General features: G+C 35.3%; 1 protein-coding gene across 2 annotated transcripts in view; it reads right to left on the minus strand.

Moving 5' to 3' along the window:
- The window catches only part of spn-E (tudor domain containing 9 protein spindle E), a 383,336-nt gene that overhangs the window by 286,539 nt on the left and 77,548 nt on the right, over positions 1–19,249 (minus strand). For both annotated transcript variants that reach the window (XM_081731120.1, XM_081731119.1), the window contains exon 2: positions 15,573–15,786. In XM_081731120.1, the coding sequence (XP_081587246.1) occupies positions 15,573–15,770 (198 nt within the window). In that variant the 5' untranslated portion in view covers positions 15,771–15,786. The remainder of the gene's footprint in view (positions 1–15,572; positions 15,787–19,249) is intronic.

The following is a 19,249-nucleotide window of genomic DNA, read 5'->3' on the forward strand; positions in this document are numbered from 1 at the left end:
GAAGGATCCGCTGAACAGTGTTGCCATCAACAGAAAGGAGAAATTGAGTTTCTAAGAGATACAATAACTCGGAAAAGGTCACTAGTGCTGTATGGTTTAAAACCTATAATGCAAGGCGGAAGAGCATGAGGAGCAGTGCCGTGGTTATTTGAGGTTGATAACTCACGTACTGAGATATATTCGGTATCTTGTTAAAGTAGAGAACTAAGATTTGTAAAAGATGGCAACGCTGCACAGCGGCAGTTTTTTTTACTCTTGATGTCATCATGGTTATCAGCGTCCTCAGAAACCCACGAGTACATAAACCCATGCAAATTGAACGCTGTTTTCATATTTTAACCAGGTTATTGGGATTCCAACCCGCTGTGCAGCGTTGCCACCTTTCACAAACCTTACTTGTCAGCTTTTACAAGATATCGTATATCTCGGTAGTAATCGATCTCACATAACCACGGTTGTACTCCTCATGCTCTACCGCCTTGCATTATAGGTTTTAAAGCATACAGCACTAATGACCCTTTCCGAGTTATTGTATGTTTCCCAAACTCAATTTTTGTCTTCTGTTGATGGCAACACTGTTCAACGGATCCTTCTAGACTTAGAGTCAACAGCAAAGAGTTCTTGTCAATATCTGATTTAAGATGTACAAAACGTTAGTACCTCACACCATGTGTGCCCCAACACATATTACACGTTATTTCTCGAAAAGTGTGTAACATTGATCTGCGTTTATTATCTCTTTGGTCTTTATTTTCATCGTTGCTTCCAATGATGACATTCAACTTAGATCATTCCATTTACAAAACAAAACTTTCTCTTGGGTTGAAAACACTGTTCATCCGGTGCTGTTTGTCAATACACGAGCAGATGTCACCCTTTCTCTAGTTGCATCGTGCAAAGTTTCGTTTCTCTGTCTCTTTTAGTTTCTTCATTATCACGGTTGGAAATTATAAATTATATTATAATGTGAAATTATATTATAATGGAGGCATCGCCACATACGATTTGATCATTCAATTCTTATTTGAAGTGTCTACATGCACTACGAGCCGATATATATATATATATATATATATATATATATATATATATATATGCAGAGTATATCAGACCACCCGTCCCAGGCACTTAGCTCGGCTCGTAGTGCACGTAGACACTTCAAATAAAAATTGAATGATCAAATTGTATGTGGTGATGCCTCCATATCCAGTAACGTAGCAGAAATACCTCTACGGGGGGTCAACTCCAAAATTTCAAATTGAAAGTGGTATCAATTTCGCTTTTTTTGGAAGTATTATTGAAAAAGAAACAATTTGTACAGGAAACACTTTTCGTTACATTCTACGGTTTAGCATCTACGTCTATTATTTGTTGTTGAATTCCTACTATCACACCACCCAGACATTGTTCTCGGCTCGTAGTGCACGTAGACACTTAAAACAAAAAAATGTATGACCAAATCTTATGTGAGGAATCAAATAGTGATGCTTCAGGAATCATAAAATTCGTAGTGGCGTAACAAGACGGAAAGGGGAGGTAAGGGACATTGCCTCCCTAAATTCAGGTGGGGAATTTAACGGCGACTAACTTTTTGTTTTGCACAAATTAGTTCTTAATGAAGAGCATAAAGCATTTTCCGAAAATAAATCTAGCAAGTTCAACATGCGAATATTAGTTCACATTCTTAGGGGAAAAGGGGTAACTTTGGTAATAAGATATAAAATTGTTCCAAAACAGACTGAAATATTTATTTGGAATGTGTACTTTGTTGACAAATCAAACGTATCGAAATAAATGCAAAAATAATGAAATACACAAATGACAATATAGATACCTACATTTTACATATTACGAATATTGGCCTGTACCATCGGACACGTACCGTAAACTGGGTATACTTTGGCCCTTTAAAGGCAGCTTTGACCCAAAGGAAGAGAAAGATTTGATTTCTTCCTACATTATTCTTATGGTTTCTATCAATAAGAAAAGTTGTGGATCGAAGTATTACAACATTGAGAACACATGAATACTGGCGCTAGGGATTTCTTTCCAGAACGTGGGAAGCAAAATGCTAGCAATTGTTAGCAAGTAAACATTTATCAGATTTCAAGTTCCACAACTTTTGTTCATTGCATTAAAGTGACATATCCTGAATGCACAAGTAAGTAGAATATAAAAACATGTTCATTAGCGAATATTAATAAGCTAACGCCTTAAATGTTCAATTACACACAAATTAAGCGTTTAATTGGTTGGGGTAACATTGGCCTAATGTTTGGGGCAACATTGACCCTTATTTTCTGTGTTGGTAATGGCCCAATATGAAACATGAAATGGTATACAAATGGTGCGATGTACTAAGGAAGATTAACCCCCACTAGCTTCTAAGTGTCTAAATTGCAAAAAGTTTCTTCCTAAAACTGAGCAGTATGGTATCGGTAAAGTACTCTACCGCAATGAAGAATACGGTGCTCTTATTTTCGGGTGTTAAGTAATCATCCACTTAGAAGGATTTTCATTAAACGATATTTTTGTTTGGCTCTAAATTGAACAATGTGATTTCACCCTATGTTCGTAATATCAGTATTTTAAGTTAAGTATATAACGGTATGGATTGGCTTGAAATTTTAAATTAACCCTCGTATTATTCCAACATCAATTCTGGGAAATATAACGCAATCAGTTAACAGTTGGAGGAGAACAATGCTCAGGAATTTGTCACCCAAAAGGTGCCTCACTTTTCCAGACAGTCCTACTTCCTCCCGTCAGCCCATATTTGGAGGAGGAATTTAGCTACTCTCGTGCTGTCCGCCTACGCAGTGAACTCTCATGACGATGACTGATTTTTACGTGTCAATGTGAAATCTATCAATAATCGTCAATCGTACAACTTATTGGAACAATCAGAGTTTTTTATGTGATTTCTATTAACCTATGAACCATTCATTATATATTATTAACAATATAATAAGGCAAAAACTTAATGTTCTCTACGAACTATATTTTAGTTTTGTCAGTGTATTTTTGCGCTGCTAACTGGCAACTATGCGACGCAGGAAGAGGACCGGGAGAGAGGACATTCTCTTTCAAGATGTGAAGGTGCTAGTGTTTCTACTTTGAGAACAGACAAGATTGTTCTCCAAATACTCTCTAAGGAGAGAGTATCATTATTTCAAGATGTGAAAGTCAGAGTGTTTCATAATGTCATAATAGTACTACGTATTAAACTCACACTCTCCAATATTAATTTGCATAAAATGAAGAAATGCAATGAAAATTTGTACTGTGCAGGTTCTGATAGTCTACTGTTCAAATAATAGTTTTTACGCCTCCTAGTGAAAGTAAATATATTTTGTGAACTTTATACAGCGATGGAAATGAAGTGTCTGTAGTGAACTGCATAGCCACTAACCGATTTATCATATTCGTTCGGTCGAAACTTCGCGTATTATTTCGGTATCGTATCGGTTCATATACCACCGTGATTGGGCCATCCTTTTTTTTCTAAATGAAATCTTGTGTTTTGTGTTCTTATACGTGTGTAAATGTTTTATTTTCATTGAAGTTAAAAGTTAAATATAAGTATTATGCAAAATATTTCTTTTTTTAATATGCAATGAGAAACAATATTTAATAATTTCAAAGTGTGTGATCTATATTGTCTCTTTCTCAGCGAATGGAGGATATTACCTTCTAATAGTGTACATGGCTCAGAGTAGAATTAAACAGATAAGGTATTTCTAAGCAGTGAAGAACAAACATTACTTTCGTCTCCCACTATCCATCTGGCGTAAATCATGCATTGCTGTCCCACCTTGTATTCTTTTGACCAGTGTATCTTGGAGCTGACGCAACAGCGACGGTGGGTATACGGCTTATGCCTCTGATATGTATAACGCCCGAATCCTTGGACCGTGGAAGTGGTGTTATTTGTTTCGTTACCAGTTTCTTATTTCAATGTACTAATTTGTGCAAATGAATGATGTTCTTAAGAAGACTCCTAAAGAGATCCAAGGTTCGGATCCCGATAGCATTATTCGTTGGTTTTCTCAAACTGGAACAAGCAAATATCGAACCCCATTCCTCTTATATCTGGCTTCCGTCACAGGAACAGATAATGAATGAACCCAGCACTCTTATAACTGACGCACCGAACAAAGACAGATGTTTTAGTGGGGAGAAAGCGAATTTTTGAACTCCACTGTTTCGTATTCAATGCCATTGTAGTGATTTGTGTGTTGTGCCTTGTAGTATAATATTTTACAATGTCAACGCTTAGTGAAATGGAAACACTGCTCGAAGCGGTGAAAAAGTTATCCGCAGACTTGGCTGCAACTAACCAAATATTAAAATCAAATCAAAAAGAGTTGACCGAACAATTTGAGAATTTAAGAGCAGATGTGGTTGAATTACGCGAAAAGGTCGAAAGTAATTCTCAGGAGCTGTTAAATCAGCCAAACACTGCTGTACAAACGCAGGTAGGTCCTAGTTTATGCATACAAGAATGCGAAACAATCACTGAAAAGGCAAATTGTGAATCTAGCAATTAATGTTTTGCGAAAGAAATATACCCTTGCATTCCTTTACATGTAGTGTTACTTTCATTTTTATATTTTTGTGTTCATTTTAGAATATATAATTCATAAATCCACGTACAAAATGCTAGCGCTGAATTTAATGAATGTAAGAGCACAGATAGAGTTAGAGTACGCTAACGCAATAAATGAATATAAATATAGTACTGTTCCATTTTGCTTAGAAGAGTTTCAAAATGTTTTAGGCCTTGAGGTAGAAACTCATAGATTCAGTAGAGCAGCGAAAATCGCAATTTGTGAATCTGTATTTAATTTTAATTGTGAATATAGGAGATATATCGAAAAAGAGATCAATCTCCGCGTACGTGGTATTAGGAAATCAATTCAGTACGAGAAATTGAAAGAGAAGTGTGCTCGCGGCAAGTATATAGATTTTAACTATGTAGCTAAAAAGTTGAAACTTCAATGTGATGACGTTAATGTTAAGAATAAAGTCATTGAAATAATAGTCGAACGGCTACAGAAAAAGTATTCTGATGTTAGTTCTTTCAGCGATCATGATAGTATTTTTAATGGACAGGAGAAAGAATTATTTTCAAGTAATGTTGAAAATTCTCCTCAAACTAGTTCCAATGGTATCAAATCTATCCTCAAAAAACGTAGTAAGGATGTCAGTTTACATACTATGTCAGGTAATGTGGGTCAAACCGAAAAGGAAAATAAAATTCCGAAAAAAGTTAAATTTGTAGATGAAGTTAATGTGGACCCGTTAGTACATGTTCGTCATAGTTGTCCTTTTGAGGTTAGAACTAAAAGTTGTAAGAGGAAATTGGAAAATGTTGCCGATGATACTGATTTATATTCAAATCCTGTTAAAAAAGGTAGGTTATCTGAAGTCCAAGAGTCACATTTTGTCCAAATTAATGAAAGTGAAAATGTTAGGTGGAAAGAGTTGTTTCAGTTGTTGGATAATAACACTGTACAATTACAAAGCATCAAAAGCCAATTGGAAAACATGTCTGTTCTACAGAGTAATGATGTCTTTATTCAGGGAAATGAAGTAAGTAATGAAAATGTCAGTGTAAATGTAAACACCGTGCAGGTTGACTTCATGGAGGTTACCTCCAATAGTAGTACGAGTGTGGTTAACGTAACCACCACTAGGGAAATAAAAAGTGATACTGTTGTAGTATTTTTAGACGAAATTAAAGTCTGCACTTGTCCCTTATGTGAAAGGAAGTGGGTGGATCAGCTGTTTTCCCCCTCCGGCTCAATGCTACTTGTTCGTAAAAAATGTTTGTCTACAAGTCCTATATTTTTTGTGGTGTATACACGGCATGTTACAAGTTATCCCAGAGTAAGATTCATTAGGAAACCAGTTCAGAATGATGAGTTGCATTATTTTTCCATTGGTAATATATCTTTAGTGTTGCTAGAAGGTACAGTATGTACACTTGTAATTGTATGTTTTAGTAGAAATGAAACCATTCCATGTTCGCTTGGCATACATCGTGCAACTTGTAAATCTATGAAATTTAGATTCAGAAAAGGTAAGGAAAAGTGTATTGAACCAAATCAGAACGTTCAGATTGACTATCCACCAACCAATACTTTGTACTCAACTCGAAATGTTATTGAGAAATTTAGAAACAGAAATTTTTGTTTAGAAAGCAAAAAGGGTAAGCAAAGATTTTTCCACCGTGCGAAAATGAAAAATAACCTGAAAATCTGCAAAAAAGTGCGTAAATTAAGTAAGGTATTACGCCTACGTAGAAAGTGTAAATTCTTCGCCGCCAACATTTGCAATGACACTCAATGCATAAATGTTCCGAGTGTACAAACCATTCGTAAGAAATCTGTTAATTCTCATAGTAAGGTAGCACAAAAATCTACTGCTTATAGAATGTTGTGTTCTTGTATTAACAAAAATCAATGGATGTCGAGTATGGAAGTTAATGCTAAAATCTTTGATTGCATGAGAATTTTACTCTACGATGTTGTACTAAATCCAATACGAAAAGGAATTGGGTAAACGACATTAACACATAGCCGGATTGCCCATTTTCCATATTCTGACCTTGCAATGAAAAATGAATATATATCCATTGCAAAAGTTCTTTTATACAAAATTCTTAGGTGTTAGTAACTATTTTTCATACTATGAATATTTTTTAACACTGTTAGTATCTTACAAATTTTGAATATTAATTTTTACACTTCATACATTGTTGTACCTTATAATATATTAAAAATGTTGGATGAGAGATACCATTTTTAAAATTTTGATATTTGAAATATACGTGGTACGAAATTACTTGTAATCGCATATTTTTTCGTTAACGCTTCACAACGAAATTTGATTTTTTGAATCAGAAAATATAGTGTTTCTTTTCGAAGTGCAAGAGTGAATTTGCGCAGTGAAAATTTTCAAATATAGTGATATGAAATAAATTTAAATTGTGAAGATGTGGAAAATCTATATAAAATATTCCAGTACAACGTTTCAGTTTTACAAAACTAAAAATGTTTCGAATCACGAATTCAAATATTTTGGTGAGAAACCATTCGGTAATAAACCTGAATGATTATATTTTAAATTAACAAGTTAAATTTCTCAACTTCTAAATAACAACCATGCGTCAATTAATACTAATGTATATTTACGATGTGTTATGTCAAGTCATTTGTTTTAACCAATCAGTATGCATCTGGGATTAGTGATTAGCTGAGGATACTTGAAGTTTGGTGTGGTAAGTTATGGTAGTTACCCGTACCCACCTTCTTGGCGCGTTGTTCAGTTGAAAAGAAAATACAACGAAACATCTTACTATAAATGAGTACCAAGTAAGTTGTGTACATAGTAATTGTTAGCAACTATTGTTGCATTCACTTTGAGTTAATCTTTTCGTTGAATACGAAAATATTTCTAGTAGCACTTGAAGACATTGAAGCAAAGGTTCCTCCAATATTATGGGTTATTCATATTATGTAATGCCCGGAGTAGGCAATTTTCTTATTAGTCCCCTCTATATTATTTTTAAATTTTAACCAAACATTCTATTTTTTCACTTTGCTTCGGGGATGGAAAGATATTAATAAATAAATGAGGTAGGGTCTTGCTAACTTAATGCAGGCAGTATATTTTTATATACTTTGAGCGTGACGAGCTCACATGTGCCCAATTTATTTCATTTCATAGTAAATGAAATACTTTTAGTGTTATATTTACTTATGTGCTTTTAACATGTAATTTTAATAAAATATGAATTTGCTTGAACTATATCATATATTTTAGTTGTGTTGAATTACTTTGAATATTTTTGATAAATATTTTGTGTTGATATGTCAAGGAACATACACCTTTGAATTTTATGAATAATGTTGATCTTTTCATTGTAATAAATTTTCTACACATATAGTAGGAAGGAATATCTCATTTTCATGAAAAATAAAATCATGATAAGTTGAATTACTTAGTGATATATGCTATTTTGAGTGATATTGTGTGTATTATTTTAGAAATTAAGAAGTATTATTGCAGAATATTAAAGCAATTTTACCATTTTAAATTTATTGGTATACAGTTAGTTTGTACTATTTATATTTTATTGTGCATTCTTAAATATGGCATTGAATACAATACCTTATTGAATACGATACCTTACCAAACTTAACATGTTATTGAATATAATGTTTTATTGAATATATTAATATGTTTGTGTAATTTGGTTTAAATTTTGAAAAACATTATGAAGTACAACGCTGAATAGTATTTTGAATTGCAAATAACTAGTGATTTATATTCAAATATTGAAATTATTTTTCTGTTTACATTTCAAGGAATGATTAAAATAAATGGAAAATATAAACCAATAATAAAAATAAAAGGACTTAAAAGACATTTACGAAATGGCCCTCGCGTTCGTTATTCTTCGAATTTCGCGATTATGTGCGTCAGAGTGAAGCTACAAAATGTTATTCTTCAGTGTGAACGAACTTAAAATGACATTAACCCTCTATGGACTAATGGAGTGCTGTGATTGCTGTTGTGTTGCAGTGTGATTAGGAAGACTTGGATTCCAGGGTTCTTGCCCACTTCTGTGATACCTTCAGTGGACAGTCCGTTGGCCGCCATCTATAACGGTATGGATTGGCTTGAAATTTTAAATTAACCCTCGTATTATTCCAACATCAATTCTGGGAAATATAACGCAATCAGTTAACAGTTGGAGGAGAACAATGCTCAGGAATTTGTCACCCAAAAGGTGCCTCACTTTTCCAGACAGTCCTGCTTCCTCCCGTCAGCCCATATTTGGAGGAGGAATTTAGCTACTCTCGTGCTGTCCGCCCACGCAGTGAACTCTCATGACGATGACAGATTTTTACGTGTCAATGTGAAATCTATCAATAATCGTCAATCGTACAACTTATTGGAACAATCAGTGTTTTTTATGTGATTTCTATTAACCTATGAACCATTCATTATATATTATTAACAATATAATAAGGCAAAAACTTAATGTTCTCTACGAACTATATTTTAGTTTTGTCAGTGTATTCTTACGCTGCTAACTGGCAACTATGCGACGCAGGAAGAGGACCGGGAGAGAGGACATTCTCTTTCAAGATGTGAAGGTGCTAGTGTTTCTACTTTGAGAACAGACAAGATTGTTCTCCAAATACTCTCTAAGGAGAGAGTATCATTATTTCAAGATGTGAAAGTCAGAGTGTTTCATAATGTCATAATAGTACTACGTATTAAACTCACACTCTCCAATATTAATTTGCATAAAATGAAGAAATGCAATGAAAATTTGTACTGTGCAGGTTCTGATAGTCTACTGTTCAAATAATAGTTTTTACGCCTCCTAGTGAAAGTAAATATATTTTGTGAACTTTATACAGCGATGGAAATGAAGTGTCTGTAGTGAACTGCATAGCCACTAACCGATTCATCATATTCGTTCGGTCGAAACTTTGCGTATTATTTCGGTGTCGTATCGGTTCATATACCACCGTGATTGGGCCATCCTTTTTTTTCTAAATGAAATCTTGTGTTTTGTGTTCTTATACGTGTGTAAATGTTTTATTTTCATTGAAGTTAAAAGTTAAATATAAGTATTATGCAAAATATTTCTTTTTTTAATATGCAATGAGAAACAATATTTAATAATCTCAAAGTGTGTGATCTATATTGTCTCTTTCTCAGCGAATGGAGGATATTACCTTCTAATAGTGTACATGGCTCAGAGTAGAATTAAACAGGTAAGGTATTTCTAAGCAGTGAAGAACAAACATTACTTTCGTCTCCCACTATCCATCTGGCGTAAATCATGCATTGCTGTCCCACCTTGTATTCTTTTGACCAGTGTATCTTGGAGCTGACGCAACAGCGACGGTGGGTATACGGCTTATGCCTCTGATATGTATAACGCCCGAATCCTTGGACCGTGGAAGTGGTGATATTTGTTTCGTTACCAGTTTCTTATTTCAATGTACTAATTTGTGCAAATGAATGATGTTCTTAAGAAGACTCCTAAAGAGATCCAAGGTTCGGATCCCGATAGCATTATTTGTTGGTTTTCTCAAACTGGAACAAGCAAATATCGAACCCCATTCCCCTTATAAGTATTCAGAAATTTGTAGCGTTCTTTTATAGTTGTTATGTATTCACCCAAGTTGAAAAGAAATATTTTCATCAGACGATATTTATAATTCGATTGAAATTGAGTAAAACATTGATAATTTTACCAATGTGTTTATAATACCCGGTTCTTCTCTTCTGCTTCTTAAATCCAGTGCTACAATAATACTTTCGTGTATTAATTAATCATTTTGACAAATGGGCTAAAGTTATCCCAATCATGAAAAATCTTGCATTGCATCAAAAAATTGAAACTATAACCATCATTCTTGGTCACACTGAGTGTTTAATGTTTTCAAAAGAAAGCCAAAGGATTGCTTTTTAGCAAGGAGAAATGTCATTAAATTACCTCCCTAATCTTAGATGATGTTAAAATGGGAATTTTGAAAATAAAAGGGGGGGGGGGGGCAAAGTGTATCCAGTTTACAGTAAGATATTTGAGAAACATCACTCTTCACTTAGAAGGAACGATAAAAACAGCTACCTACGAAGCTGACAGTGATCACATGTATAATGGATATCTGTTGATTCGATAGAAGTGCAGTTTTTATGAGTCCAGCCATCGCAGAATTCACACCACATCCAGCCTTCATTGAATGTTTCACCACAAATGATGCATTCAGTTATGCTTTCCTGCTCGTCTAGTCGTATTTTATCTTTGTCCGTGTCGTAGTTCGCTAGCTTGTTGCAACCTTCCTTTGATAGTTCCTGTGCTGAAAGTCACTTTTCTTTCAAATTGCGTCTATGATGAAGGAGTTAGTATCGCACTTACTCCAGTTTTTCTGGTTCGTGACGCTAAAAAGTCTCCTGAGATTTTCCGGCAATGGTGACAACTGTTCAACAATGGAGAGCTCTTTACTAGTTGATGGACGATAAGATTCTAATTCCTCGGTCATATGTGGAGAACGTGGATCTGCTGCAGACGACAAACAAGAAGTAGGCCCCTTTTCCTCAACCGTTACCGAAATTGAAGGTTGTGGGTCTTCACAAGTAGGCCCAGTTTAACATCTTGCAACGCGAGTCATGTTTGAGGACAGACAGTCGATGTCTGTGAATATCTGCGGGTTCAGTAGATATACAGTATTTCGGTGCACGTATATCCATTGAGACCAATGTCCATGCGACACACCTTTCCATATGCCTCTGAAAAAAGTTGCGCTACATCGTATTCGGTTATCTTTACTCCAGCATTCTTGCACATCCACAGTGAACAAGCTTCATTGTATGCGCCTTTAAACAGTTTCATAAAACACCTATCAATGGGTTGAGTCTTATGAGTGGTATGTGAAAGAGTACTGAGAAGGGAATACTGTGATCCCTCACATATTGAATCACTTTCAGTTCCTTATGGCTGCCATGTCCATCAAGAATTAGCAGAATTGGGTTCTGAGGGGAAGGATGACAGAATTTCACACAAAGTGTTGCAACCGAGTTAAAAAAAAAAAAAAAAAAAAAGTACCACTCGTTATCCAACCAGTATGTTGTGCTACAGTAATAGTCTAGGATGGAGCACCAACCATCAGTCTCTCACTCATTCTCTGGCGCGGAAATATGAAGAGGGTCGATACAAACTGATCAGTTGCACTCTTCCAGAACATCAATGTTATATTTCGACCTCTCTCGCTCGACGTCAACTAGCCCAAAACTCGTTTCACTTTTTCACACATCACTTTAGGATTAACATGAACAGACGATACCCAATCTCATCCGCGTTGAATATTCGTGATGGTAGAAAAGAATATTTCTCCATTAGTGTGCATAATTTGTATAGAACTTTCCAACTTATTCCTTGTTGAAGTTTATTGTTTTCAATATACTTGTAGACATAGGTGTTCTAAGAGACAATTCGGGATATCACTTCATAAACTTGTAGTAAAGCTCTTTCACAGCACTTTGTTTATCTGTGTTGAACCTGTGATTGACTTTTAGTTCATCAGCTAAGTCAAACTAGCTTCAGGTATTCTTTCCGTACTGTTTCACATGGCATTTCAGCTCTTTCTCATAAATATCAGGGAAAGTATTATTTTCGAATCTCGTAACTTACTGCAACACGTAATTTCATTCCTTGCTTTCACTGTGACAGTCTTTCTTGCAGTGAACTTTTAGGGAAACCAAGTCTGTTAGCAGCTGTATTCACTAACTTTCTCGGCAATAACATATTCAATTGCTGCTTTCGTTTTAATGTATGTCCAAGACTCGCGAAGTGTTTTGTTTCATTTCGAATCTCGGCATGTTTTCAAAGTAGTTAATGTTACCTGCAACCACGAAGGAACGTTTCCTTAGAACACTCTGTCACAGAATCATACACACATTGCAACTTTTGTTTGATGTTATCCGTCAGTAGCCTATTCGGGGCTACCCTACACGTACCATTCGGAAATAACATTTCACACTCAAAACACAGTCAAATATGTACTTGAGATTTCACACACGACTTGTTCAAAACCTCATCAGTACTCTGATATCTGTTTCTGTTTGTTTCACTTACCTTAATACTGGTAATAGCGATGTCCTTCCGAAATGTACCTCTGCATGAACAACTGTTTTGGAACTAGCATTATCCACGGGTACTCGATGTCCGGTGCTACACAAATTTCCCGTATAGTTCTCCTATGTTGCACCACGATTGGAGTTGGTAAAGTTAAACGATTATGCGGGGCCGGTATAAACTTTCGATTGCAGTGTTTCTACTGGGAACCCAGCCACAACATGAACAGCACTTCTTTCCGGTCTAGGGGCCGCGGTGGCTCAGTGGTAGAGCGTTCACCTCTGGTGCTTGGGGTCCCGGGTTCGATCCCAGCCTCCGCCAAGTGAAATTTGTGGTGGACAAACACCGTGTGCGTGGGTTTTCTCGGGGTTCTCCCGTTTCCTCCCACTTTCTTCATTCCACCATTTCATTCATCACTCATCATCACCGTCTCCTTTAGCCTAACCGGCATAAGCGTGGGACGTAAAACTCAAAGATTTCATTTCATTTTCTTTCCGGTCTATGTATTCTATATTTCATTTAACACTTTGATTTAAAAACTGGTGTTGTAAAGTTGTAATAAAATTATGTGGCGACCATATTATGTACTTTGTCACCAATAATTGTTAGGGGCTTTTGGTAGAGTAACTAACCCAAGGTATTATATAAACTAATGAGTGTTTATAACATCCATTCCATTTTTATGCCGCATTTTTGGGGGACAGCATTTGTAGAGGCAGGTAACAAAAAATACTTGCGAACTCAGACTTCATTCGAGAAGTTAATACGGTATTGAATACTCCTTTCTCCACAAGGTTAGCCCGGAACCTGTAACTCTTGGTGTTAGACTACATGAGTATGTCCCAGCTTACAGTATTACCATGTTTCGCTTCACTATTCTATCTATTAAACAATGTATGTATCCAGTTCATTACGAAAATACACGTTGTTTTATTACAAATCGCAGGAATTAACGAAAAGCATTTCCTGTAAAAGTTGTTTCTTTTTCGATAATACTTCCGAAGAAATCGAAATTGATACCATTTTCCATTTGAAACTTTGGAATCGACCCCACATATTACTGCTACGCCACCTGGATATGGAGGCATTACTATTTGATTCTTCACGTACGATTTGGTCATTCAATTTTTAATTTGAAGTGTCTACGTGCACTACGAGCCGAGAAAAGTGACTCGGACAGGTGGTCTGATACAGCCTATATATATATATATCAAATAGATTTCATTTGTTTATAGAATTTCTAACTGAAGTCCGATTTTCTTGTGCCTTGTGGTAAATGATCAATGAAGGATGGGAAATTTATGGAACTATATTTACCGGTTTAAATTTATTTTGAATACTATAGGCAATACCTCAAGAAAAACAGCAGGTACCCACCGGCTTACGTTACGATTGGAACAGACTTTCGGATTTTTGAAGCAAGATTAAAATAAAAAAAAATTAAATATGAAGTTTTAGTGGTAACACGAATAAACGTACCCTCATGCGCAAAAAATTGCACGTATACTGTAACTCACGATTTTTCTCAATTATTCTATTTTCCTTATGTTTATGGGTAAAATTCAGTTATTAGTAAGTGGACATAATAGAAAGCAATCCATCTAAGGATATATTTTCAAAAAAATATAATAAAATAATAAAAATATAAGCAAAAAACAAAATTATGTTCGGTTTTGTGTATACTGGCAATAATGTTTTCGAGGGATTTTTTGTAGTAGCAGACCACGATTGCAGAGGGAATAACAGGATTAGTAGGAGAAGAGTTAAATCAAGGAACTGGAAAGTGGAGTAAAATATTGCATTTATTGGCTTAAATCTACGGTGTAAATTGTCTGCCAAATATAAATTAGCTTCTGTAACCAAGATGTTGTACGGAAATATAGGAACAAATAGAAAAACTGTTGTCTTAAATTTATTGGAAATATACCCTTAGATGGATTGTTTTCTATTATCTCCACTTACTAATAACTGAATTTTACCCATAAATGTAAGGAAAATGCAATAATTGCGAAAAATCGTGAGTTACAGTATACGCGCAGTTTTTTTTGCGCATGAGGGTACATACCAGTTTCCTGTTTCTTGCTGGCACTGACGAGGATTAGTTTCTGGAGAAAGTTCACATCACCACACTACATCAACGTGTAATTATTTTAACAAATATCACGTATACACAAAACATAAATACATAATACATAAAACATAAACACAAATACATAAAACAAATATCACGTATACATTCTTAGGTAATGTTCATATGAATTATCATTCATGCAGAGAAAAAAGACCGGAATATGTACTGCGAACTTCAGAAAAAGTATTCAAAAAAATGAATCGTACAGCATGCACATTATCCTATTAAAGTGAATATCTAAAATGCTAGTTTGGCGTACGGATCAGGCAAAATCAACGTTGTACACACAAACACACACAACACTGTGTAAAATATACGAGGGGACATCAGAGATTATGTAAGGCCAATAATGAGTGATTTCCGTCTGGTAATAAAATTTTATGAAAGACGGCGCACTTTGTCAATCGATCAAACTTGTAGGGAAGGAACATGCTTAAAAAGACATTTATGTGTTTAACAACAGGAAAGTCCACACATGAACCCTATCGGGTCGGCGTGGCATGTGATGACATTAAAATCAAAGCTAAATTGCCTAGGACAAAAAGTTACTGGCAGAATACATCCTTGCCATTTAGAGACAGGGTACTAAATTTTCAAATTTATGCAAACATTAAACTACGCCAAAATGATTTCCAACCAGTACACGAAGGATAAGTTCTACCAAATTCTGACGGATAAAATGGTACTTCGGAAAATGTTTCAATTGCGTTTTGTTTATAATATATATATATGTGTGTCAGAGAGAGAGAGAGAGAGATATTAAGTTAATCTTACCTCAACTAAGTGTTTTTCTTCTTCTTTCTTGTACTCTTCTGCATAATCTTGCCCTTGGCCCTCGTTCTTCCACTGCACTGCATACGGATTGTACATAGAATGTTCATCTGACGTTCGAAGATATCCTCGTGTTTGTCCACCACTCACTACCTTACGTTCGAATTTTTTGCTCAAATCAAAAAATTCTAGTAAATCCATTCTGTCGGTGAAATGCCTAAAACGAAAAATGGAAATGAAAATATGACATAAGAGAACGCGTTTTAACGAAACTTACAATGAAACACACTAGTGTGTCCAAAAAGCTTTGATCCCCGAACATTGATTTCCAAACACATTGTTATATTAAATGGCGGAACCAACTTTCCTCGGTATTAAGTTACTTTGTTTTCTTTATTAAATGAAATGAGACAAAGCTTCAACTAGTCTTCTTTAAGTGTTTCTTCTGGTAATATTTGGATTTCCACAAAGTAAAGTATTAGCAAAAAGAAATTCTAGCTAAATTCAGTAAACTATCTTCAATGAGGACGAGAAAAGAAATTAATACTATCAATAGCTAGTAATATTCGAAAAACTGATTTCATTCAGCTCCCTACACACCAATATCACTTCGTCTATTGATTTCAACACTTACAAATGCCGTTCTCAATCAAATTTAAGATTATAAATACAAAGGTTTCCTTCTATGTTGTTGTACTGGAATCCAAAGGTGAATCTACCACATTACAGTGTCACTTTTCTTCCAATGTGGAGAAATATATTTCTTTTTAAATTATAATTAGTGTTGTTTGTATGTATTTTATACGCTACAGTCATAGTTACTCCTTTAAACTAGTATTGGGTAACGGTTTAAGCGTAGACCTCCAATGAAAATGAGTACTTGTTATATTGATTTTTAAGATTGCTGTTTTACATTACAACTGTAGGCAAACCTGAACTAAAATTCCGTTAGGATGACACTAAACTGGACGCTGCGTCACACAAAACATAGCGCGACGTAGTCACAAAATTTCAATCCACAAACAGAAATTCGACATTAAATTACTACCGGTAAGCCATTCTCCTAACAATTTGGTACTAGTACTAATATATCAGAGATATAGATATTCAGAAATGAAGTGTTTAATAAAATATTCTTACCTGAGTATCCGGTTAAAAACGAACAAACGTTAATCATTTCAACACTTTCCATCATTATCGGCAACTCATCACCCAGTTACACCAGACTCCATTAAACACCTTCTTTGCATGAGATTATCCCAGTTGAGTTAAAGACGGTGAATTACCGGAAAATAATTGACGGGGTCAGTTGATAAAGGTGGTATGTAACAAATTGTAAGAGGGGCGGGTATATCAAAAGTTTTTAGATAATCTTTGAAATATCAATGTATTTACATAAAGCTTTTACAATTTCTCAAAATAGGCCGCATAAGCACCAATACACTTTGCATTCTTAAAAACAAGAAGTCAAATATTTTTTAAAAAAATTCGTATTTTGGAATATCAGAAATTTCATTAGTATACGCTGCGATAGCCTTTTCACTTGCTTGAAAGCAAAGTCCTCGAAGATTCTACTTGAGTTCTAGCAAGAAGGAAAAGTCACTTGGAGCTAGATCTGAAGAATAAGCCGAGTGGAGCAGAATATGGACCCCACTTTCCTGTTGAAACTCTGATGTGTACGCTGCTGTGTATGGCCGTGCTTTGTCGTGAAGAAGAACAAAGTGAGACAATGAAGACTTTCGGTGGGCAGATCTCCAAGTTTCAGGAAGGCAATAAGTAAGGTATCACTCTATTGTCACTGTACATTGATCATCTAACTATATAGTTGCTACATGATCTGTCTTAGAGGAAAAAAGATACCACCATAATTTTACCCACGCTCCATCTCGTTTCTTTCAAAGGTGGAGTTTCATTTTGGAACCACCATACTATCGACTATGTTTTGTTTTGGGGTCACAGTTGTAAATCCATGTTTCGTCACTTCTTGTGACGATATTATAAACGTCTTTACTTTGCCTCTGCAAAAATCTTTTAAGCATATGGCGGCACCACTTCATGTGGTCATCTTTTTTCTCAGGTGTAAGTACATATAGGACTCAACGACTGTAACGCTCGGAAAGTTAGATAATCTTTTATTATAGACTGGGAAGCAGCTGATTCAATCTTCAATGTGGACTTAATTTCCTCATATGTTATCTGGCGATCCTGTTCCACAATATTTCTTTACTGCTGCGACATCTTCATCTGTAACTGTGGTGCTAGAGCGTCTAGAGCAAGGCTTATCTGCCAGATTTTGTCGGCTGCGTCTAAATTTCGTAAACTATTAAAACGGTTACGTGTAAAGTGGTAGAGCCCCCGAAACATTTTTCTAAACGATCATGGCATTGCTCTTGCGTTAAACCCTCCTTAAAATCGTAAAAGATCAGTGCACGAAAATCACGTCGCTCGAGCTCACTGACAGGCTCAAACTAGCCTAAACTACTCCCTCTAATTTTCAAACAATCAAACCTGCACCCTTGCAGTTATACCTTTCACAACTAGGGGGCATATGCTTTTAAACCTGATGCGTTTCAGTACGGGAATGCTATTTGAATTTTAGTATCTGAAAACTTATTTTGTGAAAATTAAGATCAATTTTTTATGATTGGATTTATTAGTGGATCACTATAAACGCTACAAATTTCTGTCTTCAGACGAGGAAACACAAATGATGTGTTGTGCAGCACGAATAACATACAATAATTTTATCTACAACCAGAACTCATCTTTTCAAAAAGTAACAAGACACTTCATTCTCTACTTCCTTCAATTATGGTTCAAGTTTAGACATAATTTGAAGTATTTACTTTTGCAATTGAGTTCTTTTTCCTCTTTCTTTGATATGTACGCACAAAAACCAGGGTGGAAAAATCACAATATTTTTTTTTTATTTAAATAACATCTTTCTCCTCTATAATACAAGTCGCGAACTGAAGAAAAAGCATTGGGAATTAGTATTAGATATTAATTATGCTTTAAGTGAAACCTATTTCAATCCCAAACAATTTTTTTTAAGCATTAAAGAAAAAAATACAGCAGCATTTATCAACATAGCGCTTTTTTTACAATAGTTATTAAGATTTGGCAGGGACGTATTTAATTAAAAAATAATAAAAATGGGCAGTCCAGAACAAGCTTGCGGCACGAAATATCTACAAAATAGATCAATTTCGTCTAAAGTTATTTAAATTGTGCAAAATATTAAGTTTCGTAGAGAGGATCGGACCCTCCCTAAATACGCCCGTATTATCTGGGAACAAAGAGACGCACACACAAGAATTTCCGTCTTAAATATCGAATAGTGACATCCCCAGTAGAGCAATGGTTAAGCTCATCGTCTTGTATCAAAAAGGTTCCTAGTTCGAACCCTGGTGGGTATTAAAATGATTAGAAATCTACATTAAACTACAGGCCCCTGACAGTGTTGAATTGAGACTTTAAAGTCAGTGGGGCACTAATAAGGCTCAAGGGTGGCTCGAACACCGTTACTTCATACACACAGAAAACTTAATTTACGTAACGTTTTATACAATTCAGGGAAATGACACCAAAACCCGGGGGGGGGGGGGAGTTTGCCCTCTGAGATTTGGATGAATTCAACTATGATCCCTAGTCCCTACATTAGGACATCTTCACCCGAT

This window comes from Thermobia domestica, chromosome 11 (assembly GCF_964235325.1).
Source record: "Thermobia domestica chromosome 11, izTheDome1.hap1.1, whole genome shotgun sequence".
Lineage (NCBI taxonomy): Eukaryota > Metazoa > Arthropoda > Insecta > Zygentoma > Lepismatidae > Thermobia > Thermobia domestica.